Genomic DNA, 20,228 nt, shown 5'->3' on the forward strand with positions numbered 1-20,228 from the left:
TCAACTTTAAAATGTTACAAAATGATCACTAAATCATTTAAAGTTTTTATTTAAGCCGCTAGACTATTCATTTTTTTTAATAAAGTCATGCTATCGAGCTTCAAACAATAATTCGATGATCGGTGTAATGGATCAATATCCATCAACGAGTAAAATGAAATATCTTAGATCTAAGTCAATCTAACAGTTAGTGTCGGAGATCAAAGAAAAATAAATAGTTTTGGATTATTGGTTCCCAAATTTGTGAAGTTTAAAATTGTTTCATAAAAAAATAATTGTATAAGAAAATTGGAAGGAGAGCTTTCGTTCGGTGCAAGCGGTAAAAATTGATTAGGCCATCCAATAACAGTTTTAATAGTCCGATGACTTAAATGAAAACTTGTTAATAATTCAATTACTATTTCGTAACATTTTAAAATTGAGTGAGTAATTTATAAACTTATAATTAGTGAGTCTACTCTAATAAAAAACCTCAATCATTGCATTACAATTCTAAAAGGAAAACTTGTTAGAATAATTCCCGGGAAAAAGGTGAAATAATAATGTAAAATTAAATAAAAGTTTGTATTTTACGAATGATTTCACCTCAAATATCGAATTTTCTATTTTCTAAAAAAAATGACCAAATATTATTAATGATTGTTTTTGAATATCGAAAGCTTTTGCATTTGAGTTATGTAGAATCTTCAGATTCTGTTGAATGGAAGTGTCTTATCAGATTCACCGTCAAAACAGTCAACGAGTAACAACTGGCCACGTTATGGTATTTTATAAACGTGGCAGGTCTTCATTGCTAAAAAATCCTGGATTTCTTTTAAAACTTAACAAGAGATGCCACGTGGGTGAAAGCATGAAAAGTGGACTTGGTTAATTAATTGTCTGTTGTCTCCCTTCTCCCGCGACTTTCTCTTTTTGATTACTTTTTTTTCTCGCTTCCCAAACACTGAGAATCCTTTTAAAATTTTTTTTCTCGCTGAGTCTATTAAATTGCGAGAAAGCAAGAGAAACCAAAGCCGCGATGAAAAGGAATCAATATCCCAACGAGATCATGAAACGATCCTCTTCTTCAAATTCCGAGACAATGACTCACTACGAGTCACCACACTCACCTTTACGACTCCATACCCATTTCCGATCCGACCAGGGCGATTCCGACAACAACACCTCCAATTATGCTTCCCCTGAAGCTTCCCCCGTTCCGCAGCACCCCGTCGTCGATAATTCGATGGCACTCATCGCTATCGACAAGTCAACTCAGTTCAACGCTAATTCTTCTCCTACTACTCTTCCTTCTCCGCCGCTTCCTCCTAGTACTCCAGCGCAACAGTCATTGCATTTGACTATGAACCGCGCCGTGAGGGAGGAGGGACAGGGGGTGACGACGAAGACCAAAGTAAGTGGTGGTGCTGGAGGAGGGGGAGCGAGGGCAGAGGCGCTGAGGAGATCGAAGGTGTATCATACGGCGACGAAGGCGGCTTTAGGGTTTCGATTAAGCGAAATCGTTTTGTGCTTGATTTCTTTCTCTGTTATGGCTGCTGATAAAACCCAAGGCTGGAGTGGTGACTCTTATGATCGCTATAAAGAATACAGGTGTTTTTTTTTTTTTTGTTTATACTTTCTTAATTAAAATTATCGAGACTTGCGCTTCATTGTGGGTCAAGTAGTTTTCTCCTTCCATTTATTTCTTATCGTCGTTTAGATTAATGCTTTACCCCTGTTTGACAATTTGTGTAAATTTCACAGATACTGTTTAGCAGTAAACGTGATTGGATTTGTATATGCCGGATTTCAAGCCTATGATGTATCCTACTATCTCATGACACAAACGCATGTCATCCACCATTACCTTTTCCCGCCTTTCGAGTTCTTCATGGATCAGGCAAGTTTCCCTTAAATTAAATACGCTTATTTGCTAATTACTCAGCTTAGCTTCATTCTTGGTTGTTCCCCGCTTGCACTTTTTTTCGGCGTAATCAAAGTTTATCTTATAATTTGGACCAACACAATGTTTTAATGACTTCTCCTTTAGGATGTTTCCCGTGCACCTTGTAGCTTATAGCTACCACACTATACTATATTTTGATAGACAGTTAAGTGTTGTCCTACATTAGTTTATAGTTTAATTTATTATGGTCTCTATTTCATTTACAACATCATACAATTAGCTGTGGATTTTGAGATTAAATTTTGAGGAGTCTAATTAAAATTTTTAAAATTTTAAAGAGTTTTATGAGATTTTTTTTTTGAAAAGTTGAAGTTCCAATTTAAAATTTTTTTTGTGACATTAATAAGAATTTTGGAAAAAAAATTTCAAAACTTGGAGTTCCAGATTAAAATTCTCAACAAATTCCAAGGAAAAAAAAGAAGAAATTTTCGAAAAATTTTGGGGGAACCGACGCCCTCTTGGCCTCTATTAGGGTCGGCCCCTACGTGCAAAAATTAGTGTCTTCCAGTATTCTGTTTGGGCATAGGGTGCATTGGTCTCTCTATATCAGTGTAATTTCAGGCATGGTACGGTACTATTTTGCTCATAGGTTATGCAAATGGCTCTCTGTTTTGTGCATAGGTTGCTTTGTTCTCTCTAAATCAATGTAATTTCAGGCATGGACTCTTAATGGTTCTATTTTTGCGCATAGGTTAGGCATATGGCTCGTATGGTTCCATTCTGGGAATAGGCTAGGCTTTTGGGCTTGTATGTTTTTCACATAGGTTAGGACTTCGGCATAATCTTCATTTTCATCATTTAGTTGGACAAGCTACATCATAGATTTAGTGTAATAGATAAGATAGATGTGGGTCATTCGTATCGCTAGGACCGTACGAAATGCAAAAAAAAAAAATGCAATTAATGAATTGGCTCATGTTGCAGATACTAGCCTATCTTTTGATTTCAGCATCATCAGCAGCAGCCACACGAGTGGACGATTGGCAATCTAACTGGGGGAAAGATGAGTTCACTGAGATGGCTAGTGCCTCAATTGCAATGGCCTTTTTGGCTTTCATTGCTTTTGCATTTAGCTCAATTATATCTGGTTTCAAACTCTGGACCCATCAAACTCCATGAAATCTCTCCGAGGCAAGTAATAGATTGTACTGAAATTACATTTAACAGTTGGGTTAAAACAACTTGAGTTGCGAATTCCTTTATTATTATTATTGTACAGAGAAGAACATACATAGCATGTTTTTCTTACGATTTTTTAACATACTGGATATGGAATTTCTTAATAGCAGATACCATTTTATTGTTGTCATAGAATTTGGTGTAGGGATAGAGAATCAAACACAAACAATTTTCAGTGTTGGGAGACACACCCATATATAGCTTAAAACCCATTTATTATCATAGGGAATGCATAGGATGAAAAAGAGCTGTTATTTTCTCAAAGCATCGAATTTTGTGTGTAAGGGATGAATTAGTTGAAGCTCAAACATCAAATTTTATTTTGATATCCATCTCTTCCACACTCACTCGAACCTCAAGAATCTAATCAGTTCTCTCTCGAAAAAAGAAGACAATCTTAACACACTGTTTATTTATTTTGATTATTTTAGAGCAAACAAGCAAGTTCTCAGTTGCAGCAGATAAAGTAAATGAGACGACAGTTAGAAAGGCTGGGGCATGGGTGGCAATGGTGGAGCTGGTGTGAAGGCCCTCCATTGCTCAAAATGTCCATTAACAAAGTCGTAATAACCTCCTCTCAGTGCCAATTGTCCACTCGTCATAGCATCTCTCACATATGGATATGTCAGTAGATTTCCCAGTGAGTTATTCACTGATTCCTGCACACACACACACACACACACATATATATCAAGTTGATTGATTTTCAACCTTTAATTTGGTAAAATTACTGTATAGTCCCCTGTACTAAGAGTCAAATTACATTTTACTCCTACCCAACAAATGGGGAATTTAGTCTTTGTATGTTAGATCAAAAAGCAAATATCAAAAGTACCATTGAGGCTCCTATACTATGAGCCAAATTGTATTTGGTTCCCTCTACTAAAAAAATAAGTAAATTAATCCATCTATATATCAAATAGCAAATTGATCTATTTTGTTAAAATTTTTTATCAATTTGTACTATTAAAAATTGGTGTTGTAGATAGAATAACCAGATAGTGACATGTGGTGTGTCATGCGTACTTCATGTTGATGTACAGAGATTAGTTTTGAACGGTAGAAATAAAATAAATTTTTAATAAAAGGGCTAGCCTACTCTTTTATTTAATTTACAGGGATTAATTTGCCAATTTTTAGTAAAGGGGTAAAATGCAATTCAACTCCTAGTTTAAGTGCCACCATGGTACTTTTACCAAGAGCAAATTAGTCATTTCTGTTAAAAATTCCATCCATTTGTACCATTAAACATTGTCTTGTTATTTCATCCATTTGTACTGTGAAAAATTAGCGTGAATGACAGAATAACAAAGAAATGGATGAAATTTTTAACAGAAGAATCCACTTATTCCTTTTTCTAATGTAAAAGGAATACATTACCTATTTTTTGTAAAAGAAATAAAATGCAATATTCCGACCCTTAATACAAGGTTGCCGGCTCTAATTTTACTCCCATAATTTGCTATCAACATATCCATAGTTAATCAGCTTAAATTAATTTACCTTTTCGCAAAGCTTCAATTGTTCTTCAGAAGGCAGGCCACTATTTTCTTCCAGGACCTTTTTCTTTGCAGGCAAACCTATTTTCACCCAGTCATCTATGAAGTCACTGCAAATAAGCCCAAAAAAGGATTAAATATTTTATCCCACACATGATGGAATTTTCAGTAGAAGTACTATAGAAGTTTTTGTACTAGAAATCATATTACATTTCACCTATTTACTCAAATTAAATATGAGTAAATAGATCAAAGACTAAATTAGTCTTTTTTGTTAAAAAACATCCATATTTACCGTTAAAAACTTATTTGTATATATTAGCATAAGGTACACGTGGCACACCATGTGTCATTGTTTGGTTTGCCATCCTAGTTTTTAACAATACAAATAGATAAAATTTTTAATAGAAAAGATCCATTTTACTTTTTGATTTAATGTATAGGAATTAATTTATCTATTTTTTAAAAAAATGCAATCTAACCGTTAATAAGAAGACTTTGCACGATATTTTTACATGATATTTTTATAATTGATTGACATATATATGTGGCTTACTAAGTATGAGAATCAGAGTCATCTGGAAGATTCATAAGCCTCTCCACACCACCACAACGACTATGCCCAATTACCAATATGTTATGTACCTGTGTAAACATAAAAAATGGGTCGTTTTATTTTTTCATTTTATTGCATAAAAAAAAAACTCCCCTCTACACAATAATTATATTGATCTTTATTTAATTACCTTAAGAGCTTTAATAGCATACTCAATGACTGCACCAGTCTCAGTGTGTCTTAGCTGTGCAAATCAACACACAAAAGCAGACTTTAAATTATAGCTGAAATTAGACTAGGATTTGGGGTTTGGGGGAATTATAAGAACCTGGTCAAATGGAGGGACCATGTTGGCAATATTGCGAGAAACAAAGGCTCGGCCTGGCATGAAGTTGAAAATAGTCGAGGGGCTTACACGGGAATCCGAGCATGCAAACACCAAGTACTGATCACAGATTTATGGATTCATTTAACAATTAATAATTGAGTTTAAAATTATTTTGAAACAAAAATGGAAACCGATAATATATATGATAAAAGTACCACAAAGGCATCTATATTAAGAGTTAATTTACATTTTATTTTTTTTACTTAAAAATAAGTAAATTAACCTTTTTACATTAAATAAAAAAATAATTTGATCTTTCCTGTTAAAAATTTCATTAATTATACTATTAAAAATTAGTGTGGATAACAAAATAATTAGAAAGTAACACGGGACGTGCCAAACATACCTTATGCTAATGTAAAAGGGCTAGTTTTTAACAGGTTATTTTTTTAATAGAAAGATCAGTTTACTATTTAATCTAATATATAAAAATTAATATATCTATTTTTTCAATAGATGAAGCAAAGTACAATTTAACTCTTAATATAAATTCTTCAACTATACTTTTGCCTCTATATATATATAGATACCCTGGGATGCTGGGCTGTTGCAAGTTGACTGAACAAATTAGGATGTTGGCTGCAAAAGAGAACATAAGAAATATTAGCAGTTATTATTGGTTATTCGAGGGTAACATAAGGGGCATGCAGAGGCTTTTGCTCTTTAGGTTAAATCATCATTTGAGTTTGGCAAAAATATTATGAAAGTTTGTATGGTAGGGGTTGGATATTTTATTTATTTTATTTAAAAATAAATAAAATAGTTGTTAGATTTAATTAGTCCTTTTCTAATAAAATTTTATTAATTTATATTGTTAAAAATTGATGCGGCTTACAGAATAACTAAACAGTTACACGTGGCATGCTATGTGTATCTTATTTTGACATATAAAAACTAGTTTTTAACAGTAAAAATGCATGAAACTTTTAACAGAATGATTAGTTTACTATTTGATCTAACGCATAAAAATTAATTCGCCCACTTTTTAGATATTAAATAATTTTATTTAAGCCTTTTAGCTCTTAATTAAATGGAAAAAAATTCCATTTTCAGTCCCTCTAAAAAATTAATAATGCATTGACCCCTCAAAAATTATAATTTTTATTTAGGTAAAATTTTTAACTTCATCCCTAATATCTTACTCGAAAACGTTGATCTTAAAGGATTGAAAGCCATTGTAAAGCGTTTGAGCATCTTCGTCGGGAACGGGAAAAGGGATTCTCCCTTGGAGCTCAGCAATAAGCGTCTCTACTTTTCCTTGTACCTCCTCATCCAGCTTTACTTCCTCACTGCAACCCAACATATATATATATATATATCCACAGCTAAGTATACGTATGTATAACAATATGGAGCTATATATATGTGTGTGTGCGTGAAATGAAATGAAATGGAGAGTCTATATATACCTGATGAGAATCTTCCTCAGTCCTTCAACAACAACATCAGCAGAATATTGCTTCTCAGCCATTTGTATAGATGCTCTCTTTTTCAGGTTTCACACCAAAAGGTTCACAAAATTAGCGAATTACAATCAACTGTGGATATTGGCATTAAGTTTTAGAGGGTTTAGTTAAAATTTTCAAAAATTATAATGGATTTAATGAGAATTTCAAGAAATCTTGGAGAGTCTGATTAAAATTTTCAAAACTTTGAAGAGCTTAATTGAACCAAAATCCCGAAAGACTTGATGAAAATTTTCAAAAAAAATCGAGGGGACCAAATTAAATTTTTTTAAGAAAATTAGGAGCCTATTGAAATTCTCCCATTAGCATTAGCTGTTGGAGCAATATTATTGCATGAAATAGATGTAGGTGCATGCATAATCATAAAATATCATATAATAAATGAAATAAAAAGAAATGAAATATTGGTATTAGCTATGATAAACCAACTAACCTTTGAAGTTGAATTGGATAATATAAAAGCTTGTATGTATGTTTGATATTGCAGCTTCAGGCTTGTGGTATTTATAGGCTCTGATGAGTTTTCTCTTTGAAAAAATTGGTCACGTTTAGAATGACAATAACAATTTGTTTAGGTAAGAGAAGGAACAAATGAACACGTCTCTTCCTTTCAGATAATTGCATGTAATAATATGTAGAAAGAGAGTGAAACATATAGTTTGGTCTGAAATGGAAATTATCCCAACTTATGGTCATATTTAACATCTTATTTATTAATAAACGTATTTGTTTATATGATTTTTTTTTAAATCAAAAAAATCTTTTTTCTAATAATATTATTTATAAAGGTTTAACAAGAGCAAGGCTAGAAACTTGTTTTAGGGATCGAGTAAAAAAAGAATAAAAATTGGGAATTTAAAGTGCAATTTTATCATACTAATGATTTCTTAAAAACTAAATGGACTCTATAGGGACCAAGGCCACTACTTGCTCCTCTCCCTCCACCTCTGTAAAGGTTAAAATATGCTATAAGTTCCTACATTTATAAAAAATTTAAAATTCAGTCCTTTTACTTTTAATTATGTGAATGTAGTCTATTTAATTTTTCAGATTTTAAAATTTAGATCTAACTGTTAATACCTTAAAATTATCTTATTAAATTTAAGTTCATTATAACATCATTTTTTTAGTTACATATCTACCAAGTGAGTATTCTTTTTTTTTTAATTTCAAAATATCATCAATAAATTTAACAAGAAAAAATTTAGGTTAAATTCTAAATTTATGAAAATTAAGAGATAGATTTTTATGAATATGCAAATGTATATCTGCGAATAAGTTTCTCTACAAACGAATAACATCATAAACCACAAAACGTAATAATAGACACGTTGAGAAGCTGCATCTCACTCAATAGATTATAGGTATGACATTGACTCATTGCAGTAAAAAACATGGATTCAGTGGCCTCGGGAAACACCCTTATCTAAACTTGTATCAAAACCATTGGCTGCCATTTCTTCATTTCTTGTTTCACGTTTTTTATGTGTATAAATAATTATGATAAAATTGGAATTTATATATGATTTTAAACTTCAAGGGCCTTAATTTTGTGGACTCTATTAAAACTTTATGTTTTTTTTATGAATTACAAATAAAAGTAAAGTCCGAATAATTAATATGATTAACGTAATTCGAACTCAAATTTAATTTATGTTTATTTAAAAGCATTAATTAAGTTGATATTATTAATTAATTTAGAAATCTCCAAGAATTTTTTAACCTTTATAAAATAGTTAGTATTTAATATATTAGCAGCTAAATATTTTAATTATACAAGCAGAAATCAAAATATTTGATATATTTACAGTACAAGCAAACTTATAAATTTATCATATATCTTATTTTGTTTATATATATTTTTAACATACTAAAAATTTTTCTTTAAAATATTATCACAAATCTTGTTTTGAGTACTTGCTTTTTTTTATACTACAACTTTAAGGAGCGTTACTTTTTAAACTCTACCGATAAATGTACCAATTCTTTTATAAAATATATAGGGTCACTATAATTTTTAATTATTAAACTTGATAGCTAAAATTATTTTAGTATCTCTAATTTTTTTATCAATTTTAATATTTGAACTTAAATTGCGTTAACATGACATAAAAATTTATATAAAATCTAAAAAAAATTAGGCAATCACTTCAAATATCATAATAAACATAATTACTAGATTAAGAAAAAAATTACATTAATCCAAATATACAACAAGTTTGATTTATTTAAGCATGATTATGTGTTTTCCAATGGAAAAAGTTGACCCATTTTCAATATTTTTAAAATAAATTAATTTGGATTTATTATTTATTTAAGGATAAACAAGCAATTATATATTTTGAACCAAAAAAAAGTTTGAAGAAATTATATATCACTAGAATCTTGACCCCGCGCAGCATGTGTCTTGACTTGAAACCACATTTATTGCGACCGTATATTGGACACAATAACAACGTCCACGTGCTAGGCACGATCTTGGTCAGAATAAAGAACTTTAAATTGGGTTTAATTCAGTTTAAATTTAAATTAAATAATTATAAACTAATTTAATATCAAAATTTTATTGTTAATACTTTCTTTTTTAGAATAGTAGAATATGATATTTGAGTAAACATTTACATACATATATTATATAATTTGAGTAAATTATATGAATGACTTATAGATGAAAAAGTGAAATTAATATTTTTAATATACTAGATTGAATTGATATTTCAAAATTTGATTAAGAAAAACTATTAATTTATCTACATATTATTGCATCTGAAATCAATGAACTTGGTACGTAAAAAGTTATAAAATTATTTGCATGAATTGCGAGTAAAAAGAAAGTAAAATGAATTGCAGCATTAACAATGTCATAGGAATACAATTTTATATTATTATTTTAGAAAAAGCAAAAACACAACTGCATTAAAAAAAACGAAAAGGGAAAAAACTACAGATAAATTATTGGTGGAGATGTAGTAAAGGAGACATTCTCAGTAGCTTAAATTAAATTTTAGATAATGCATGGGGCAAAAGGGCCTTATTGTGGGTGGCATGGTTTGGTACACATCTTCCATTGCTCAAAATCTCCATTAACAAAATCATAGTAACCTCCTCTTAGTGTCAATGTTCCATTCACCACTGCACTCCTCACAAACGGATACGTCAGTAGATTTCCCATCGAGTTCTTCACTGATTCCTGCATATATATATGAAGTTAAATCTTAATTCGCTTTCAACGTAAAACACCTCAAAATTTAAAAATATTAGTTTTTATACACCAAGTTGGTGCATGCCTCACAGGTTATACCTTTTCGCAAAGCGTTCTTTGTTGTTCGGGACACAGGTCACCAGCTTCTTCCAGTACCTTTTTCTTTGCTGGCAAACCAATTTTCACCCACTCATCAATGAAGTCACTGCACAGTTCATCCAAAAAGAAAATATTTTATATTTTGGTTAAAAATTGGTGGCTTTTTTTTCTTCATATTTAGCAATAACAGCTTACTATGTTTGAGTTTGATCTGGAAGACTCATAAGCCTCTTTATGCCACCACAACGGCTATGTCCCATTATCAATATGTTGTCCACCTGTAGATATAAATATGTGGTCGTGATCTTGTTCCTTTTTATTACATGACAAGAAAAATAGAATTGGTCTGTCACTGAGAAATGAAGATTTCATACCTGAAGTTCTTTAACTGCATACTCGATGACTGAACCAATTTCAGTGTGTCTCAACTGTGCAATAAGTATATATAAACAGGTTTAGCTTCCTAAGCAAATAAACCATAAGGTCTTTTAATGACTTAAAACTTCGTAAAAATATCAGAGAGTACTTTGTGCTAAGAACGGAATTGTATTTTATCTCTCTATTGAAAGATGAGAAAGCTAGTCAGAACAAGGAGTAAATTAATATTTCTGATAAAAATTTCATTTATTTTTACTGTTAAAAATCGGTAAATATACGTTAGCAAGAGTTACCGTGGCACGCCATGTGTAATTGTCTGATTATTTAGTCATCTACATTAGTTTTTAACAATAAAAATGGATAATTTTTTTAAGAGGAATGATCAATTTATTTTTTAATCTAATATACTTTTAAAAAAAATAAAAGAAAAGGAAAAGGGGTAGAATATAATATATGGCTGTTAGTGAAGGAACATTTACAGTAATTTTACCCTTGAAATGGGGGGTATGGGAAATTAATTACCTGGTCAAATTGAGGAACCATATTAGCAATATTGCGGCCGGCGAAGGCTTCTCCTGGTTTGAAATTCAAAACGACTGAAGGGCTTACTCGTGAATCCGAGCATGAAATCACCAAGAACTGAAAAAAACAATGGATTCAATTTAATCATTGTTAAAGAAAAAAAAAACCTAGGAAAATTACCATTTTCATTGTCTATGATAGTATACCTTGGGATGCTGATCTTCTGCAAGTTTCTTGAAACATTCTCGGTTTTTGCTGCCCAAAAAAGAATGCAGAAATTAGTGTGATTATCCATTGGTGAGTTATTAGAGATGTAAGCTGGGAACATGTATACGTACTCAAATATGTTGGTTTTGAAGAAGTGAAAGCCATCGTCAAGCCTTTGAGCATCATGGTCACAAGGAGGAGGAGGAGGAGGAGGATGATGATGCTGTCTGCCTTGGAGCTCGGCGATAAGCTTCTCAACTTTGCTTTGAACCTTCTCATCCAGCTCTTCTTGGACACTGCAATCAACATATGTATATATTATTGTTATTATTTGCAGACACTGATCATATTGTTCTCCTGCTAAAAAAAAGTGATCGGTCTTGAGAGAGAGGAGAGGATGGAAAAGGAAGAAAATATTTTTTTTTTCAAAAAAATTCCAAAGAACCGGTAAAACGGATCGTCTTGACCGAAGACGAAGACCTGAGTCGTTGCCGTTGACAATCCAATGGTAAGATCCAATTGTTTAGAGATGGAGCAATAATAAATTATTAATTGTAACACCTAACTCCTTAGTGACCAACCAATAATAAATTGTAAATAGGAGTACACTCTGGTTCATGTAAATTAACTCAAATAGTAACACATGCTTCTACAAATGAATAATTAATTAGAATAAATTACTTGAGGAGAATCTTCTTCAATCCTTCAACAACAACTTCAGCTGAATGCTTTGCCATTTGGACGCTTTCCTTCTAAAAAACATAAATATTTGAGTCAGCAAATTTTCACAAGCATGAGGAGGTTGGAGCAAGAGCAAGAAAGTTACTTGCATGCATGCATGCATGAAATTTGTACTTTCATGCAACATATATACAGTTTTAAGAAGGGAAAAAACCTTAAAACATCAACTAACCTTTTCCTAAAGATCTTAGCTCTTAAACTTTTACGATAAAGCAGGAAGATATAATGTTTGATGCAGTTCCAAAGGCACAGGTCTGCTATTTATAGGCGCATTGAAAGTAGAAAAGAAAAGTCGCTCTTTGTAATAAATAACTGTTGTAACACGGTTTTAGTGACACGGCAATTTACTTTTAGATACAAAAGCTAGCACGCCTTTGCCTTTTTTTTTTATCCACAACCAACCTTGGAATTTTATAAACCTAACCTTGTCACGATTTAATTGTTTTTTAATTAACCTTTCCATTACGTCTTAATTTTCAATTTCAGTCACAGATCATACTTGCTAAAAGTAATGAGGTTTGAATCAATTAATATTAATTTGAGGAAATGGCTTTAGTTATTGGCATCAACTTTTTAATTAAGAAAGAGTTATCAAACGTGCACTAACTAAAAGAAATTAAAATTTAAAAGTTGTAAAAGAATAAAGGACCAAAGATAAAATTATATTTAAAAAAAAAAGCTCACGTTGATAAATTACATATTATTTACTTGCAATGAAGAAATGTAGTAGTTGGTCAGTCTTTTTCATATAGAAGAAGAAAGATATTTGGCATTGAAATATGAAAGCTGATCTCCGCAACTATTTGTAATTCATTAGCAGAACTAAAGCAATTATATAACAGTAGTTTGGAGTGACTATCCTTAACATTACCACGAGGTGAGTCTTGACTTTTGCTTATGAATGGTAATATAGGAAAAAGATTTTTATACTCTATAGTTTGGATCCAGATGAAACATTGAAATCATCGAAGGTACGTCTAATATTATAAGCATGGAGGTGGTATACGTTGAATGAGAAAAGGTAACTTTTGACTGTCCGTGACTCCAAATTTCCACCTCTCAACTTTTGTCAATAAGTGCCAACTACCACCTGAAACGCAATGTAAATGCATCCCCTCATTTTTATTTAAAACTATTTTCTTATGTGCTTGATACATCAATTATTTTGCGCCGAGGGATGTTTATATTTATTGTTCTACTCATAATTTCAATATAATTTATTGTTAAAAAAATAAAATATAGATGGATTTAAAAACTATATGACTTAATTATTTAATTATAGATATGGGAAACCTAAATATTTATAATTTTTTGTCATTAATACATTTTAATATGATGTTAATTAATGAAAGAGGAAAAAAATTAGATTTAAATATTGAAAACGATATATTATTTAAGAGGACAATCACAAGTTCCAAAAATAGACAAAAAAAAATCGACATAAATAATTAAAAATTTCACTTCATTGTTATCTCTTTTTCTTATTCATTTCATTTCAACCTATTTTTTTCTTTCATATCTCAACATTTCATCCTCCTAATCTCTATAGTTAATTTGTTACTTTTATGTGATTTTAATGTTCTTTTTATCTTTTGTAACAAATAAAATTCAAACTAATGGGGTGCAGTTAAACATCAAATCAAATCAAATCATTTTAGCCATTTATTTAATTTTTCTTATCTTTTTAGTACTAAACTTGCATTATTTGTCAAATCACTTTAAAATTGATGAAAAAGTTAACATTCGTTAACTTTGCTGATGTGGCATCCACATGTATGCCACGTCAGTGCCACATTAGCAATTAATTCATTTTTAAAATTTTAAAAATAAAACTATTAAAAAGGTATAAAAATTATTAAAAAATTAAGTTAACATAACATACATGTGGATGTCACGTAGCAAAATTAACAGACTATCTATTTTGAGTGATTTGATAAATAAAAAAGCTTTTTACAAAATTAAAGCAAATATTTTTTAATGATAAATTCAAGTTAGATGGCCAGTAGTAGTAAACCAAAATTTATTGTTAAATATTTTTTCCCAAAGAAAACTTGCCATTTACAAAATTATGATTTGTATGCCATATATATATTTATAATGTTTTAGTATAGGAAATAAAAATAAATTAATTTCAATTGATAATTTTTAGTCACTCGTATAATTTGTTTTTGAAAAAGATAAGGAAAAATAATTATTTTTTTTACAAGAGTTATTATTAGTCTTTCTAATTTCAAACTATTATAAGATATATCTATTTAATAAACTTTTTGCGGGTAAATTACTATTTACTCAAAACCAAATCTTTGATCAGCACTATTCATGAAATTTGCTTTTAACAGTTTAAAAATTAACAAATATTTTTGTTTTCAAACTAAATTCTAATTTTCTGTAAGTTAGAAGTTAAGGATCTCCAATATAAAGCAAATTGGGCAGCCCATCACACTCCACAAAACCCAAATCATCGCCTTTTTAATTATCGGTAATTGATTTGTTGTTAGTGAGAGCTAAACTAAGCAATAAAGGAAATGGACAACATCTTCGATATTTAAGTCAATATAACCATAAGTAATAAAGGGTATAGTACGATAATGTATCTTATTAGTCATATGCATAAGCTTTAATAATTTTCGGATAAGTTTCAAAGATGCTAAATCCCTTTATTCATTTCATGGTAACTATATATTTGAATTATAACATAAAAACTTCAAAATACATTAAACTTCCTGAACAAGTGTTTTTACTCTATAAGTGAAATCCCCATTTGAAGCCTGTCTTATATGTATATGTGCTCAATGTGTCGTAGCATTATGGTCCATGCACAATACCATACAAAAGCTAGCAACAGCAAAACACAGCTCCAAAAGAATGTCACGGTTGCCATGAATTATCAAGTTTAGCAGTTGAGTATTGCGAAAAAGTAACGTGCACTCCAATTCTTTTGCCAATCCCAACTTTCGAAAATGTTTTTTCTACATTCTAAAATTAATTAAGTGGTTGAAATGGATGAAGAAAAAATTACATGTAATATAATTGAAATCAAATGTGAATATTCTCAATAAATGTATTCGAAATCATACCATATGTAGAATTTTTTAATAAATAAATAAATTTAATTTCTATCCATAAGCTCATATTTTTTCCCCATAAGTCACAAAGAGATAGAATTGATTGAAAGATTGCATCTATTGGGACCTCTTCATGCTTCTTTCGAATTTCACTTATTTTAGACAAAGATGTTAAACATTGAACTTAAACTCTAATATCATATTATACAAGTAGTTTTATCATTAGATGGAGAGGTTATTCGCACATCATAGAAAAAACTATGATAAAAGTACCATGAATGTCTTTGCATTAAGAGTCGAATTGTATTTATCACATTTACTGAAAACAATGAGCAAATCAATCCATGTAAAGTAGATCAAAGAGCAAAATAATCATTTCTACTTTTAAAAATTAGTGTGACTGATAGAATAACTAAACAATTACACGTGACGTGCCACATGTACCTACTTATGATATATAGGAACTAATTTTTAATAAATTAATAATAATTTCCTCCTTAATCTGACTAATTTATCTATTTTTTAAAGTAAAAAAAACCAAAATTTAACCAGAATCCTAATATAAAATTACTTCAACCCAAAACAACTATGGCAATAAACGTTAACCTCGAGTTTGTAAGGGCTGACCCTTGGATTAAAAGAAGTTGTCCTCACATCCATTAATAAAAAGTGAATAACGCCTAAAAATCAACTTAATATGAAAAATATCACATGGATCCTAAAATCCCAAAAAGGTCACCACCTTAATGATGACTTTAGTGAAAGCCCATTACAGAGTTTAAAGAGTAAAACTAAAATCTGGGCTAGTTTTGGTTGTTTTTGGTTTCAATGAATCAAACAAGTACTTTCATTGTGTGGACCTAAAAGAAAACTTATAGATAATTTAAGCCCTTGAATGGATAAATCATAGCAGCAGCAGCATCAGCATCAGCATCAGCGTCATCGAAATAAGCGAAGTCCTCCTTTTATTTCCGAAATTTTCGTTTTTCAATTTTTCATCACCAAATCGTCAGCAGCCCCCCATTAGCCTTCTATTTTCTCAAATCAAATTTGGTTTCCCAATTCTCTTTTTACCTTAAAGTCCTCACCTTTTGTTTTTGTTCTGCTTAACTCAGTAAGCCGCCATGGCTACGACGATTCAGTCCCCTTCTCCTCCCAATTCCAACGATGATAAGCCCCAACCAAGCTCAGGTCTGATCCCTTCTTCTCTCTAGTTTTTCTTTTCTTTTCTTTTTCTAAGTTATTGTATAGTCTGTAATAAAGTTCATTGCTTTGACTTTCTATTAACAAAGAATTAAAATCCAATTATATATATAATATATTTCCTTGCTTTGAAGCTGAATATACATATACATACTGTGTTATAAGAAAAAAAGAAAATTCTGGGTTTTTTATATAAGGATAAAGGAATAATTCTGATTATAGATACTGGTTTCAGCAGAGGTGGTAGAACAAGCTAATGGGGTTCAACAAGATGTTAGGCCAGAAGCTACTAAACAGAATGTTCCAGCATCTGTGTTTGTGAACTCTGAACCAATAAGAGAAGACCAAGTTTCCAATGCTGTTAAATTCCTTTCACATCCCAAAGTTAGGGGTTCACCTGTTATTTATAGAAGATCCTTTCTTGAAAGGAAAGGCCTTACAAAGGAGGAGATTGATGAAGCTTTTCGGCGTGTGCCTGTAATTTATATGATTGTTTTGTTTTGTTGATTAATGTATTTTGATTCCGTTTGATATGTGTTTATGGAGTATTCGTTGATTCTTTTGACAGGATCCACCTCCTAGTTCACAGCCAGCTAGTTCGAATCAAGGTAATGCATTGTATCAATGAATCGAGGTGTTGTTTTTATTGTGTTTGGGTTTTGTATGTTGTTTTGATACTGTAATGGAATTAGATGGACAAGTCATTACTTCATCGAATGTTCAAAGTCAGGCCGCAGTTCCAGCACCCCAGCCTGTGGTGGCTGCTCCTACAGGTATGGTACCTGCAAGGACGGTTGCACGGTGGCAATTTCATTGGTACCATGCTGTTTTTGGTTTAGGGTTTTTGGCAGCTTCTGGTGCTGGCTCAGCTTTATTAATCAAGGTATCGATGACTATTCCATTACTATCTCGTAAGCTAGATTTTTCTTACTGTCAGATAACTTGTGTTTGGTTTTAGAATGTTATTGTCCCAAGGTTGAAATCTTGGATACGTAAAGTTGTGTTGGAAGAAGAAAATGACCATGCCAAGAAACTTGATGCAAAGCCAAGTTTGGCAGAAGAGGCAGCAGCCGCAGCAAAAGCAGCTGCGGCTGCGGCTGCTGATGTTGCAAAAGCAAGCCAGGAAATGTTGAACTCCAAAAATGAAGGTGGAGTCATAATGGCATTTTTATTTTTAGCTAACTAGTTTCATTATGTTTTTTGGGTCTTCTTTTTGTTTTGTTTTTTCATAAGCATCTTCTTGATTTACTGAACCTAGTTTGAATACTTACCAGAGAGAAGACGCTTTGAAGAATTTATGAATCTTATGGATGCGCAAGTACAAGAAATGAAGTTGATGAGTAATTCCATAAGGAAATTGGAAGGTACTCTGTTGTCTTGTTGCCTTCATGTATTAATGGTGCTAAGTAAGAGGCAATATAATGATGATTGTTAAACGGCTTCTAGTCTTGTTGGTACTGCTTGCTTACCGCTTCTGAGGAGCATGTGCCTGTATGTTGTTGGACTTCATTACTAATTTTTTTATTTGTGTGACTATTAGGACAAGCTAATAGCCCCAGCAGGACATTTTCTGATCACGAAGATCATAGAGTGTCAGCCTCGAGTACAAAGGTATGCTGAAACTAAGTTAATTATGAACACTTCATAGCTGCATTGGAAAATAAATTCTCTGATCCCAGTTTTGTGCAAGATGAGCTATTACTAAATAGAAAAACATCTTTCCAGCAAACCTATCCAAATGGCAAGGTGGATATTGATGTGTTGTTAGGTAATTTTCTATGATTAATTTTCTCGAAGTTAGTTTATCTCCAATGGTTTGAATTCCAGTATCCTATAACTATGATTTTCTAAGCAGCGAGATCATCCTCACCGCCTGTATCTGCCGAACCACCTCACCCAAAGTCATATATGGAGGTACTGACATGCTTCATCCTTAACTGGCTATACTTTATTCACCTAGACCAAGCTGTAACTGAGTTTCAATATTTATCAGTTTCAAAACAAATACTGTATTTCTAGACGTGTTTTGAAGACATTTCGCTAATTGGTATTTGTAATTGTGTTGTAGATTATGGCAATGATCCAAAGAGGGGAGAAACCTTCAAATATCAGAGTAATCCATTTAACATTTCCATGTTGATATTGGCTTGTATACTGCATTGATGTTAACTTTGTTATTCCTGATTTATACGCAGGAAGTTAATGATATGCCTCCCAACCCGAACCAACAAATATCAAATCCTCGCATAACACCAAGATCTAAGGTGTGTTCTAGAGTTCTTCCGGAATCTTTCGGATCATTTTCTTTGGCATTATATTCATATAAACTACTACGATTCTACTTCAATGTGGTTATTCGAACATTTTTGGAAAGTGGGATATTTTAAATATTATATTTGAAGTTTTTTTGGGTCATAGAGTAGCCTTATGCTAACTTTGAATAAAATCTGGACCGCTATCTTTTATTCTTTGGGATGATTTCTAAATTACCAGTGGTTGGTTTATGCCATTAGAATGTTAGAATCCTTGAAAACATGGATACTGCTTTTGTGCTGAGAAATACGACTTGTAAAAGGTAATATCGACGTGCTTTCAATTTGCTCGAATCTGACGTTTTATTTTCTCCTCTTTTTGTATGTAAATGAGTAGCCATGGGAGGCCCAAAACGGATCCAGCCAGGTACTCCAGTCTCAGAGAAGTGCTGAAGGCTTGAATCGACAAGATAATGGATTAAACTATCTGGTGGATGATGAGAGCTCAACCCCTTGGTGGCAACGCAAAAATGTTAGAATCACCGAGATTGAAAACGAAAACGAAAACGAAGTTAAGGCTGCTGCCGGACCTTACGGTGTAAGAACCGAACAACCTGTTCAACGTACATGGGTTCCACCACAGCCACCACCTGTGGCAATACCAGAAGCAGCTGAAGCCATTAGAAGGCCAAAACCATTAGCTTCAAAAGAACAATCGGCTGATGAACAATCAATGGTTCACCCCGCAGAGCCAATTGATGAGTTACAGAGGATCACAAAAATATCGGAGTCAGGAGGTTCAGTGGAGATGAATGTAGGTTTTCCGAGTGGAACCTCCAGTGATGTACAAGAACAAGAAGTTAGCTATGAAGGGAATTGAAACTGGACTCCGTATCCAGGGTAAGCTCGATGTAAAGTCTATCGATGTGCCATAATATTGAGCATCCCTGTAGTATATGCAGAACTTTCTCATCATGATACGTTCTTTATGTACACCCAATAATGATAATAAGGGTGGAACTTTGTAAATGGGGTTGGTTTATGTTTATTTGAAGCTAGAATGCTGGCTTGCACTAAACGACCAATACCTCTATAAGATAAATCAAGAGGCCAAGTCTTGTTTATCTCTACTAAATTGCACCAGTTTATAAATCCGACAGCCTTAGCACTTGAATTGTTTTTGTGCTTTTGTATACAATGTCTTTTCTATTGTTACATAAATATATGAAGAATACAAAAAAACTTTTAAGTGGGACTTTGTGTTGAATTAATTATCTATTTTAAAAAAGAAAAATATTTTTAAAGAAAAATTAAAATTTTTAACTTTTGAAATAAATGCTTTTGAACCACATATTAGTTTAAGAAAAACACTTTTGTCTAAGAATATTTTTGTCCCAAAAATGCTTCTTAGAAGCAATATTAAACACACACATTAGCACAGAAGTAAAAAATTGTATAAGAAAATTAGCATCTAGGTTTATTAATTGTAGAAATAATTAAAATTCAAAAATTCAAAAACTATCTAA

General features: G+C 31.7%; 4 protein-coding genes across 7 annotated transcripts; 2 read left to right on the top strand and 2 right to left on the bottom strand.

Moving 5' to 3' along the window:
* Nucleotides 1-809: 809 nt before the first annotated feature.
* Nucleotides 810-3,973, top strand: LOC107939779 (CASP-like protein 4A2). 2 transcript variants are annotated; one of them, XM_041107827.1, is made up of 4 exons: nt 889-1,590; nt 1,744-1,879; nt 2,870-3,076; nt 3,556-3,973. In XM_041107827.1, the coding sequence occupies exons 1-3, from the start codon at nt 1,019-1,021 to the stop codon at nt 3,062-3,064; spliced, it is 903 nt and encodes a 300-aa protein (XP_040963761.1). In that variant the 5' UTR covers nt 889-1,018; the 3' UTR covers nt 3,065-3,076; nt 3,556-3,973. The 2 variants fall into 2 exon arrangements, with proteins under 2 accessions (XP_016728641.1, XP_040963761.1); XM_016873152.2 differs by lacking the exon at nt 3,556-3,973 and having other exon boundaries at nt 810-1,590; nt 2,870-3,237.
* Nucleotides 3,323-7,608, bottom strand: LOC121224462 (carbonic anhydrase 2). Of its 2 annotated transcripts, none has more exons than XM_041107828.1 (9): nt 7,467-7,608; nt 6,977-7,053; nt 6,710-6,856; nt 6,098-6,146; nt 5,508-5,624; nt 5,370-5,423; nt 5,180-5,268; nt 4,628-4,733; nt 3,323-3,783 (listed from the first exon to the last, which is right to left on the bottom strand). In XM_041107828.1, the coding sequence occupies exons 2-9, from the start codon at nt 7,036-7,038 to the stop codon at nt 3,607-3,609; spliced, it is 801 nt and encodes a 266-aa protein (XP_040963762.1). In that variant the 5' UTR covers nt 7,039-7,053; nt 7,467-7,608; the 3' UTR covers nt 3,323-3,606. The 2 variants fall into 2 exon arrangements, with proteins under 2 accessions (XP_040963762.1, XP_040963763.1); XM_041107829.1 differs by having other exon boundaries at nt 6,977-7,105; nt 7,467-7,505.
* A 2,249-nt stretch (nt 7,609-9,857) lies between these two features.
* On the bottom strand, nt 9,858-12,511 carry LOC107939781 (carbonic anhydrase 2). The gene is made up of 9 exons (XM_016873153.2): nt 12,355-12,511; nt 12,123-12,193; nt 11,573-11,737; nt 11,441-11,489; nt 11,235-11,351; nt 10,709-10,762; nt 10,530-10,612; nt 10,335-10,440; nt 9,858-10,223 (listed from the first exon to the last, which is right to left on the bottom strand). The coding sequence occupies exons 2-9, from the start codon at nt 12,176-12,178 to the stop codon at nt 10,065-10,067; spliced, it is 789 nt and encodes a 262-aa protein (XP_016728642.1). The 5' UTR covers nt 12,179-12,193; nt 12,355-12,511; the 3' UTR covers nt 9,858-10,064.
* A 3,430-nt stretch (nt 12,512-15,941) lies between these two features.
* On the top strand, nt 15,942-19,832 carry LOC107939798 (peroxisomal membrane protein PEX14). 2 transcript variants are annotated; one of them, XM_016873178.2, is made up of 12 exons: nt 15,942-16,438; nt 16,689-16,927; nt 17,019-17,058; nt 17,143-17,333; nt 17,409-17,598; nt 17,725-17,814; nt 17,991-18,061; nt 18,176-18,218; nt 18,306-18,364; nt 18,519-18,563; nt 18,646-18,714; nt 19,100-19,832. In XM_016873178.2, exons 1-12 carry the CDS (start codon nt 16,372-16,374, stop codon nt 19,580-19,582), a joined length of 1,587 nt encoding a protein of 528 aa, XP_016728667.1. In that variant the 5' UTR covers nt 15,942-16,371; the 3' UTR covers nt 19,583-19,832. The 2 variants fall into 2 exon arrangements, with proteins under 2 accessions (XP_016728667.1, XP_016728666.1); XM_016873177.2 differs by having other exon boundaries at nt 16,146-16,438; nt 16,686-16,927.
* The last annotated feature ends 396 nt before the right edge of the window (nt 19,833-20,228 follow it).

This window comes from Gossypium hirsutum, chromosome D12 (genome assembly GCF_007990345.1).
Source record: "Gossypium hirsutum isolate 1008001.06 chromosome D12, Gossypium_hirsutum_v2.1, whole genome shotgun sequence".
Lineage (NCBI taxonomy): Eukaryota > Viridiplantae > Streptophyta > Magnoliopsida > Malvales > Malvaceae > Gossypium > Gossypium hirsutum.